We start from the raw sequence: 11,459 nt of genomic DNA on the forward strand, positions 1-11,459 counted from the left end.
TGATTCCAGCGATTCCGAGACTGACGCCGCAGATTTTACAGCGCGCGCCGAAGAAGCAAGACAGCTCGCGCGCGTTCGCATAACTGGCCAGCAAGAGCGAGATGCTCGACGTTACAATCAACACCATCGATGCGTCGTCTACCATCCCGGCCAAAGAGTCTGGGTTTGGACTCCCGTACGCCGCCGGGGCCTCGCGGAGAAACTTCTACGCCGATACTTCGGACCATACAAGGTTCTACGACGCCTTAGCGACGTCAACTATGAAGTTGTTCCTGACAGCCCATCCTGCTCGAGGCGCCGTATGAACCTGCCTGAGACTGTGCACGTGGTGCGCATGAAACCCTATGTTTCTGAATGACACGGGTACTCTCTGGTTTGCTGATCACCGGGTGCTACCCGCCGAGCATCGGGTCGATGCTCCTTATGGAGGGGGCAAATGCCGCGACGCTATCTGTGCCCAACCACGCTGACGACAAAGACAACGACCTCGAGCTTGCAAGCGAGGTGCTAGAGAAGACGAAGTTTTGAACTGAGCGCTTTGTCCTCATTGCCTCAATTAAAATACCGCTCTTCGCTCTTGTCTCCAGTGAGCCGTGACAATATACAGAGTGAGTCGGCTTACCAGTTCCTTGCTCTGTGCCATCCATGCCTTGGCGAAAAGCGCCGAGGGACCCAAGATGGTGAAGAGCGTGAAGTTGTTACGCCAGTTGCGCCACTCGTGGATGAGTGACTTGACGGGATCGGGCGGGTTCCGCACATCCGCGACTCTACAAGAACCTTCTGCAAGAGAGAGAGAGAGAGAGAGAGAATTTTAACCCTAGTTTCCTTCCTTCCCGTACCCATGTGGTCGCAGACTATGTGAGGCCCTGTACCCTTCCCTTATGTACCTCAATTGATACATTTTATACAATAACCTTGCTTCGATCACCTTCTAAGAACAACAAAAACAAATGTAAAAAAATTGAAAGTAGTATTTTTAAGAATGAACTATTTTCCGGATAGACTCCTTTACTTGTTTCATGTTTCGGCAAAAACATTGTTTACGCCTGCATTAAACATGCGCCTGTGGCCACGAGGCGCACTTTCCTCACATAATTACTCTGAACCTGATCCAGCATGAGTAAAATTCAATGATACAAGCAACTTTAGCCCTGAAAACAGTCGACTGCAATCGTGTTCTGTGATCATCGCGGGCATGTGCTCTGCTTACTTCTCTCTTCCTCTATTTTAACAGCTTCTTACTGCCCCGGCCTCTCGGTGTAGGGTAGCAAACCGCGTTTTTTAAAGCGATGCTCTCATTAGATACTCTACCGAGTTAGCCTGCTATAGTTGTCTCAGGCCGCTGGAGCTGAGAGCAACGCGCTCCCGTAAGAGACTCGCGTCTGGCGTCTCGAGTGCACAGCGCGTACAACGCAAACATCACGCCAAAACGCTAAGCCAAACACAATATAGACTCGTGGTGTATATTGTGTTCTGTATGTAGACTATATAAGTGTAAATTGGAATCAGCTAGTGCAAGACAGGGGTAATTGGCGATCGCAGGAAGAGGCCTTCGTCCTGCAGTAGACATAAGAATAAGCTGGTGATGATGATCATCCTCATCATCATCATAGCATCAAGCACGCCAAGCAACGCGGACAGGCGGACGTGTTTATGGGTAATCACGTGGTATAAATCCGAGTGGTGGCAAGACGAAGACCACCATAGATGCCTGGGCAGACCTTTCGCAGAAGCGGAAACGCGAAAGAGAAGGTTGTTGTAGTCGACAGCGAGCTCTAATTAGAGATGCGAAGAGAAAGAGAGAAGCCAATTGAAAATTCTGATCCCCAAGTACGCGCCAATATATCTGTCACGAGAGCTTGAGTGCGATAAGCTATTCAGGTTATTGCAAACAGTTTTCCTGTCGTCTGTCCCAGATGCCGCAACGTTTTCTCTTTTTCCTTTTTTTTTTGCCACAAAAATAACAAAGAAAGAAAACTTACGTCTTCAACAACGATTACATTCGACGCCTCTACCTCATCCAAGATAAGGGTGTTAGCCGCGGCACAAACGGAGCGTCTTTCATACACCCACAAGGATGCTAAAATGTTTAGTGTGCATATGTACAATGTAACCTGTAGTTTAGTGGATACTGCAGAAGAATGCAAGTCAGTTTTTCGTTAAAAAAATGGTCGGATTACTTTTCTATTCAGACTCAGTTGTAGCGCTGTTTTCGCTTTCTCCACACTTTTGATATTTTCTATCATTTTGTTTTACATGGTTTAAAAAGTTTAGTCTCCTGCACTGTATCTGCTGCGTATTTGGTATGCAGTGACTACTCACCGTGCAGTTTATTGTAAAGGAATTCGTGAATTTGAGTGAACCTATGTATATTTCATCACTTGAATGAATTCACGTTTGGCCCATATAAATTGGTTACATATAGAAAATAGTGCAGACGACATCGTCTTGCGTAGAAATCACACACACACACGCACCACACATTCAAACATTAAACAAACTTTTCTTCACTCACTCTGGTAGACAAACAGTTCTGATGTGGAGGAGATGTAGTAGAGGTTCACGTCGTCCCGACCATCTTGCTTGAACCTCAGAAAGCCTTCTTTCCTTTCTGTGTTGTAGTATTCAATCAGGTACACCGTGGACTTCTGCAGAAACAGCAGAAAACGGATACTATGACTTGATTAAAAGCAACAAACAAGCAATGATTCTTAACTGAGTAATGTAAAAGCAGGCACGCTCGACGGAGACGAGCGACCGTGCTTTATTCATCGAGAGGCCGTAGCAAGAGTTTGGGCGAGTTCCATGGTGTCATCCGGAATACGCTTACAGCCGCAAGGCGAAATGTAGAAGACAGCTAAGCATGACGAAGCGTGAAGGTACTGTAATAACGATTCCATGCGGCGTGTCTAAGGGACAATATCGTTTCTGTACTTCTCGTCTTAGTGATCTTATAGCACAGTCGTACGCTGGCACGACCAGTCCCCGTAGGGAACTGCTGCCCTGCTGATAGCGTATTTAAAAATTGCTCACCTCGTTTTTGTCGTTGATTTCTGCCGTGAGTTTCCACCCGTTTCTGTAACCCATCAGAAGGCTCGGAATCGCCTTGGCTGGAACGAGGGTTTGCAGAAGGACGATTGAATATAAGCATTGTATAGGCTTGTTCGGTGACTCTCTTACCCCCCCTGTTCTAGCACGTTCCGCCGCTCAGCGCTCTACCTCGACTCACAGAAGTTGACGGCAGTGCCGCCCTTCGACGGAAGTGGTTACTGCTCTTTATTGAAGCTTCGCGGCAATTTTTGAGAAGCCTAGCGTCTTCTTCAGCTAAGGGGTGGCGCTGTGTTCAACTCTGTTGTGTGGAGGAAGGGCTTCTTCGAGTGGAGGTTTGTTTGAGAATGCGGGGGGATAGTCATCTTCCACATAAGTTCTACGAAGTAAGTAGACATGTAATTTATGTAAGTTTTACTAAGTAGACACGAACATATTTGCAAAAAAATGTTAGTGCAAATGCGTTCTACTTAGCTGGAGATCTCATATCGCGAATGAGATAAAGGTTTATCAACAGCTCCCGCGTACAACACCTGCTGCGTGACTGTCGCTATAGTTAGACGACAATTAAAATGTTTGTAATGAGTATCGTCGCAGTTTTTTTTCGCAGTTGTCGGATACAGTGCGAACGTGAATCACACCATTACGTTTGAAAGCAACGATTATAGTGCCGCAGTTTTAGACAACTTGTCCGTTGCTCGAAGAGCACGAAATCATCGCATCGCGATGATGGATAACGGTGCCACCCATCAAGACTTCTTGATGCGACTGACGTACCGGTACCTTCTTGCGCGACTGACGTACCGGTACGTTTATGCATATCTGTCCCGCCGATATCCCAAGAGAGCATTTGCCATCATCCGTGTCATTTTTAAAAAAATTTCTGCACCACCAAAAATAAACCGCGGTGTTCGTTTTATAATATCCAAGAAAAGGAAAACTGACACTGAAAGGGTCAATATGAATAATACGAAATAAGTTCAATACAATTGGAGCTTACACATTGAGATGTGGGCGGAATGCTAAAACGATCATGTACCGAGCACTGGGGGCCGTTCAAGAATCCCAGGATGTCAAAATTAAATTTAATTTGAATTGAATTGAATTTTTTATTGGCAACAATGTTGAGGGAGATTAGGCAGGACGCTGATCAAACAGCTTGAGGAGACCTGACCACCATACAATAATTTTGATCATCATCCACCTTAACCTGGTGCCCCCACTACGGCGTGCCACATAATGCGGTCGTGGTATTGGCACGTAAAAGCCAATAATTTAATTTGAATGAGTGCAATGCATCGGGTAACTAATTTAGCGACACCCAGGGGGAAATTGTGTAAGTAAAAAAAAAAGAAGAAGAAAAAAACGAGCAGCACAGTCGCTACCAAGTCATCATGAATATGGGGTTAATATGGGAGACTTTTTTTTTATTGCGATAGCAATTATATGGACACTCCAAAGCAGATTTCTGCCGTCGGCGTCGCCGTCGCCGTCGCCGTCGCCGTCGCCGTCGCCGTGAGGTTCCGTATGACGTCAATTGGAGATGAAATCGTCGCCGCGCGCCGAACGCTGTATGTGCGAGTGAAAGGGCGCGAGGGGCGCGTCTTTCACGGGGAGTGAACGCACGGCGGAGAACAAACGCGCGTTCTGCGCCGTGCTCGCTTAAGGGCTGCAGAAGTAGGCGTCTCTTTTCTCCTTTACAATCACCATATATGTAGAGCAAACGCGCCTTCTTCGGACGCGCGAGAGGCCGTGGGGGAGGGGGAGGGAAGGGAGGCGACGTTTAGCTGCGGCACCAAGTGCCTATTTATATCAGAGGCTCCAGCAACAGTCACCAACGCCGCACGCATTTTGAGCTAACGCGGGCAAAACGCCGATGGCGTCGACAACAGTTCTGCGTGTTGTTGCTACCAAAGCCGCTCACCTTACTTCGTATGACATTGCTGTGTTGCTATCGCATTCATTGCTTCGCCCTTAGGGCGAAACTGTGACATTTTTTTTTTTTACGTACGTTTCACTTGCTTCTTTGGTTTTGCGTCGCACGCGGCATGGCTGGCTGGAAGACTTGAAAGCGCCACTAATGCCAGAGCCGCAGCGAGGAGTTCGGAGACCTTCATGGTCTGTGAAAAACGTCAATCAATCAATCAATCAATCAATCAATCAACACCGACGTCGGAGTACTCGTGCACATAGAAACAAAACCAAAAAAGGCAGAGATTTAAATGAACTACACCCAAGAGTTATGAGACGAAAAATGAAATAATAATAATAATAATAATAATAATAATAATAATAATAATAATAATAATAATAATAATAATAATAATAATAATAATTTTTCATTTCCATCTTGCAACGCAACAAAGACATATTGGTACAAATTTTGTGACAATATTTTATTTCCCAAATTGAGGAGTAGCCGGTGCCACCTAATGTCAACAACCTCTCCTATTACATCATGCCGGTAAATATTTATATTCATAAAAGAAAATACAGAGCAGCTGCAGTGAAGGCGATCCCAAACTGCTTGTCAAAGCTGCAGCCCCCATTGTCTAAGCAAAAACAAACACGCAGTACATAAAAGTTGCAAATTGCCCATAGCGAATGGAAGGCGCGATTGACAGACTAAACTTAGCGAAAATGTTAATTATATGACTTCCCGTACATTACTCGCAACTTCCGGTGAGTACATGTAAACAAGTTGAAATTTACACGCTGGCGAGAGGGAACCGTGTGTTGCATACGCTCAATTCCGATGTTTAGATGAGATAAAGGCACTGACAAACCGTCGTTATGTCTCGTAGTATGAATCCCTGTCTTTTCTTGTAGTTGAGCCGGAATTCATGTATAGTTAATATTATTTTGTGTTTCCGGTTTAACCCTTTGTAGGACAATGGCACATTCACGTCCCACTTCATTATGTACGCGAAAACGCTTATCGGCAGCAAAGGGGCGCATTGATCTCATTTGACTGGTTCTACCGTCGATCTAAATGTTTCAACAGTACACGTGAGAACAGTTTTTGGGAATGGATACGTCCTGGCGTGAAGCGCGCAAAGTCTAGAAAAAAAAATGTTTTCATTGTTGGAACGCTTCCTGAATTCGGCCCATGCATGCTAGCGAGAAAAACATTCTCAAGGTGCCCGATAAGCTATCCCGCTTTGTTTTATCGCTCTTTGTTGCATTTATATTTGCACTTCTAGCTCACAATAAGCACTCATTTTTGTACGTTGAGGTTACACCGTACAGTAAAGCGATATTTGTATAGGTTGTGTACTTTTATTAGGCCTGACTGGAGGAAGAAGTCCATACTCGATGCTTTGTAGGGTGCATTAAAAACGTGTTCAAGGAATTTTTGTTTTTGTAGTCCGTGAATTCGTTCGAGGCATGAGTGGTTTGCCGTACCTCACATTAAATGAAAGTAGTGGCGAGCTGTACAGTAACAACTTTTTACGAGCTTTCGAAAAATAGATCTGTTGCACTACCTACTATACCGGTAACGTGAGACAGTTTTCTTGGGAGATGGCTTATGTGGATTTTCCATGATGTACTCGCATCGAGCACAACACCTAAGGATTTGAAATAGTGGCTTGGAATTGAAATCGACCAATTCAACATGCAAAATACGTTCTCGTTTTAATTACTCAGCGCGTAAATACGAATATGTGATTAGCCTGTCTCAATTTTTCAGTGAGAAATACATACATCGCTATGGACGAAAAAAAAAAAAAAGGGGGGGGGGAGCAACCGAGGGGCCCGACTTCTATCAGTCATATCCGTGACAAGCCAACAGATAATGAAGCGAAGGAGAGCCTAGAGGAAATATTTTGTGAGGAAATGATGATGCTTATTAAGGCCCAGGATCAGACCTCTCAAATCCTGGCAGTCCAGAGGGCCCGCGAGAGGGCCATCAGGTTTGACCTGATGGTCCCCGAGTGGGCCTAGCCAGGTGACGTCGAGTTTACTCGCGTCTATTGTGGACCCAATAAAGTTCGCTCACTCACTCACTCACTCACTCACTCACTTGTTTGCGTTTAATAGAAATGTAGAAATGATAAGGCAAACTGAAATTAATGTGAACGAGAAACAACTTTCTTGCCGACCGGTTGTAATTGAACCCACATTCTGAGCACATCGCTGTGTTGTTAGAGGCTTTTGTGATTAGTCGATAAACGGGTCTTAACCAATAGGCATTAAGAGTAGCGCAAGGGAACAAGGACGGAACAAGAACATACGAATGTGAACCGCCATCCACTTTATATGGCTAGAAAATGTTCTGTATATATTTTCGTTTTAATAATAATGAAATAAAGCAGGGACCACCATGGTGACTCGATTTCTTTGTTGTTCTACTTCCGAGAACGTGGTTGCGGGTTCGAAGCCTTGCCGCTCTGACCATGTTTTTTTCAATGAAAGCCAAATCGATCGTGTATATTTCGATTTAGGTATACTACAACTGGCAAAAAATAAACCCAGAGACCCCTCGATTGCGGCGTCTGTTATGGCCTCATTGTTAGGCCGGGACGTTGAACTCGACGATTCAGTCAAACACGTAATACGTAATTAAGCTGAAGTATCCCGACCGTTCGGGCTTCCAGCTTCCTAGTTTTAGTAAGGACGGCAGTGGCGAGTTGCCAAGCTACACCGACGCTATAGAGAGGATACCAAAAGCCTCACCGTGTTTAGTGTGCTGACCCGGGGGGAGACTGGTTTCAGGCGACCGCAGCGTGCAAGGTGATTGCATACGCCCCGCCGGCCCGCAATACGTGAAAACGCCGATATGCGAACCTTTCGATTGTTCTATACGGGAGTAGATAGCGTCTCTCCGTTTTGCGACGAAGAACGTCACACCTCCGCGCTAGAGAAGGATCTGACGAGAGAAACAATGACCGCTGCCGATTAGATTAAGAAACGTCAGAGCATTGTTTGGAGATCGAGTAGCACGCGACCGCCCGATAGCGCGCAGTGGATAGGAATTGCCCCCGTTTACAAGGAGCTTGCCCAACATTTCGTTGCTTAACGCCAGTGAGGATTTCAGGAAAAAAAGGTATGGCGGAGATGGTGGGCGTCTTTAGCAGTCTGTAGTGCTTCAGCCAGTTCATTTCTTTTTTCTTACCCAAACCATCAACTTTCAGGAAGCTGCTGATGTGTAGGAAATGGCATGGGTACACTTCGCCTTTGTCCATTCTGAGTTAGCACATGCTCACTGTGTGGCAAGTTCGTACACACTTTTCGATCCCTATAAGTTGCGTGTTTGCACGAGGCGTCACGTGATGAGTGAGTGAGTGATATAGCTTTATTGTAGGTCCGGCCTAAGGCCCGGTCTAAAGGAATCGTAACAACGTGAAGTGGCATAATACGAAGGCGTTGATCAGGCTGAGGAGACTGGCTTCCTTCATGCCTCGGTGTCGGTTTGCGATCCTGCTAATGAGGCGGAAAGCGCGTTGTCCGTCTTTGCGATGATCTTGCGGAGAGCCGTTCCGTTCCCACCGTTGAATTCGACAAATATGCTCAGGACCCGCATGACGTCGACCCTTAGTGTCACCCCTCCGCAACAACTGCGAAGACTGATGCTGTTTTCAGAGACTGGGCTTCCAATCTTTGAGTCTGCCTACCTTCTCTATTCTGTATAGCAGAAGCTCCGACTTGGCGGGAGAGCACCTAAGTCCGGTGAGACGGAGATACTCCTCGGTCACGTCCATCGGCTCCTGCATGGCTTCTTCGATTCTGCCCTCGCAGTCCCCGGCGCACCAGATGGCAATTCCGTCGGCGTAGATTGTGTGCTTGACGTCCTCGACGCGTGCCAACCTCTCGGAAAGACCAATCATACAGATGTTAAACAGTGTGGTGGAGATTACGGCACCCTCAGGAGTGCCCTGTCCTCCGAGGGGCACATCGTCGGAGCGGAAGTCTCCAATGCGAAGCTTGGCCTTCCTGTCCGTCATAAAAGTGCTCACATAGCTGTGGAATATGGGAAAAAGACTCAGGTCTGAAATGGTCTTGGCGATGAAGGTGTGGAGCACGTTGTCGAAAGCCTTCTCGTGGTCCAGACCGAGCAGAGCCTTGACGTCTCTGGAACGGCCGTCCACGATCTGATGCTTGATTAATTTCATGGCATCCTGCGTCGAGAGTCCGGCGCGGAAGCCGATCATGATGTACGTGTAAACCTCGTTGTCTTTGAGGTACCCGTTGAGCCTGTTGAGGACGACGCACTCCATGACCTTGCCGACGCAGGACGTTAGAGAAATCGGCCTGAGGTTCTCGATGTTCGGGGTATTGCCGGGCTTAGGAATGAGCACCGTGCAGGCCGTCTTCCATTCTGCAGGAACCACGCCGCTCTTCCAGGACTCGTTGATCTTGTCGGTCGGAAAGACGATCGTCAGGTCGTCGATGTTTCTTAGCATTCTGTTGGTGATTCCGTCCGGACCCGGCGCAGACTTGGGGTTGAGCGCGAAGATGGCCTGTCTGACCTCGGTAAGGCAGAAGTATTCGTCCAGCTCGGGGCGAGGAGGGCCTCGGTAGTCCAGGACGGCAGTCGCCAGATCCCCGTCTCGCCGGACGGGCTGGTACTTCTGAATGAGTTTGGAGACAAGTACGTTACTACATCGACCGTGTGAGACCTGGTGGCTTCGTGTAGGGCTCGGACCAACGTGATGAACAACCGACTGCGCGCAGCCAAGACCTTGGGGTCCATCCTGGGATCCCAAGTGTGCTGAAACAGACCGTTCAATACACCGTTTGCGACGGTCCTCGTTGTAATCATTACAGAGACGATCGACCTCTTTTAACAGCGAAGATGTTTAAGCCAGCCGTAATTTGTTGTTCGTGGTTCGTATCAAGAAACTTCTCAAGAAATAAAAACTTTCTTGCCGAGGCGGGATTCGAGCCCGCGTACCCACGGTCCCAAGGCGAAGCGTCGTAACCACTACGCTATACAGCCACGCTTGCAGAAGATGCATTTATGTGAACCGTATGATTGCGTTCGAGCGTCATCGTCTGCGTCCACAGCTGGCGCGTTCGCACGCTCGTGCTCTTCGAGGTGAAGAAGTGGTTTTGCGCGCTATGCTCGGCAGAGAGATAAAGAAAATGAGAGTGAGAGAGAGAGAGAGAGAGAGACGCATTTACGGAGCGGGTCTGCTGGAACGCGGTGTCGGCACTGCAACGCAGTGCGCAAGCTGCGCTATGCAACACGCAGTGACGGCCGTCAGCCCGACATGCGCAAAAATAAATTATCATCATCGTGAGTAATAAGATGAAAAGTTCGCGCGCACTTCCGGAACATGCTGGGCTACGATCGCCCAGCTTCGCTGTTTCAAGCATTGCGCGGCCGAGTGCAAGGTTAAGCGTTTTTCTGAACTAACAATCTTGGAATGCCAGCACGCGGTTTGCGACGGTCCTCGTAATTATTACAGAGACGACTGACCTCTTTCTGAGCTGACAATCTTGGAATGCCGACGTAACCCCTCTTCGCTGCAGAAGCTGACGATCGGCGCTATTATACACTTCTTAAGGGCAATATACTTATACCTAAAGACAAGCTTGTACTGAAGACTTTTGTACTAGCTTACGTTAACTTGTGTCGACGGCTTTGCGTGTGTGCACGGCTGTATGCGCGCAGTATCGCTTGACTCTTAAAGCGAAGTTGTCCTTACGTAGCCGGGTGAGTGTTGATGCTGTGGCTGCTGCGCTGGTTGGACAGCTAAGAGGAGGAGGGAACGGGAAGAAACCGTGTGCTGGAGGCAGTTAGAGGGCTGAGGAGAACAACAGCAGAGAAGAGGAGGTCTTAAGGAGGTACTCACTGAAGTCATCGAGACCGCCATATCGTTGTACGGCTAGCACGGTGAAAAGTCAATTCAATCTATTCCATTTTTTTTTACACTAAGAAATGGAGGAGGTCCGAACAAAATGTGAATCTTCGTTCACTTGACGGGAATTCGGGCCCCCCTCCCATGGCAAACAGCATGACATTCCCTGTTATTATTTACATGAAGAAACACACTCAATATGTGTAATCACAATTTACAGAAAAAAAAACGCACTAAAATCCCATCAATATTAAAAGAAGAGAAATAAACTGGTTCGCTAATATACACTACTTAAGAGAAAGAAAAAACTACACGTTATCTCGATTCGCTTTGGCAGCATAATGGAAGCCACGCGGAAGTTGTGAATAGGACAACAATATGACATATGTGACTTCACCTGATTGCACCCTATTGATTAACGCCCTGCGGTCGGTTGGCGCTGCAAGGGCAGCGCGTGTGTTACGTGCGTTACACCGACGCTCTGGGTTGGCACGTTAATTGTTATTACACAACGGAGATGGCTTCTAACGGGGCGGCGTGTCTGTCAGTGAAGGGTGATCGACGCAGCACGTGAAGATGCTTTGGCCAAAAGACTAGAAGACGCAC

The 11,459-nt window shown here is 47.3% G+C and overlaps 1 protein-coding gene across 1 annotated transcript in view; it reads right to left on the reverse strand.

Moving 5' to 3' along the window:
- The window catches only part of LOC119466420 (uncharacterized), a 46,725-nt gene extending 38,856 nt beyond the window's left edge, over positions 1-7,869 (reverse strand). The window contains exons 1-5 of the mRNA XM_037726933.2: positions 7,726-7,869; positions 5,060-5,168; positions 3,034-3,110; positions 2,516-2,648; positions 623-780 (exon numbers count right to left, since the gene is read on the reverse strand). Of these exons, the coding sequence (XP_037582861.1) occupies positions 623-780; positions 2,516-2,648; positions 3,034-3,110; positions 5,060-5,165 (474 nt within the window). The 5' untranslated portion in view covers positions 5,166-5,168; positions 7,726-7,869. The remainder of the gene's footprint in view (positions 1-622; positions 781-2,515; positions 2,649-3,033; positions 3,111-5,059; positions 5,169-7,725) is intronic.
- Positions 7,870-11,459: the final 3,590 nt, after the last annotated feature.

The sequence above is a fragment of the Dermacentor silvarum genome, chromosome 10, assembly GCF_013339745.2.
Source record: "Dermacentor silvarum isolate Dsil-2018 chromosome 10, BIME_Dsil_1.4, whole genome shotgun sequence".
Lineage (NCBI taxonomy): Eukaryota > Metazoa > Arthropoda > Arachnida > Ixodida > Ixodidae > Dermacentor > Dermacentor silvarum.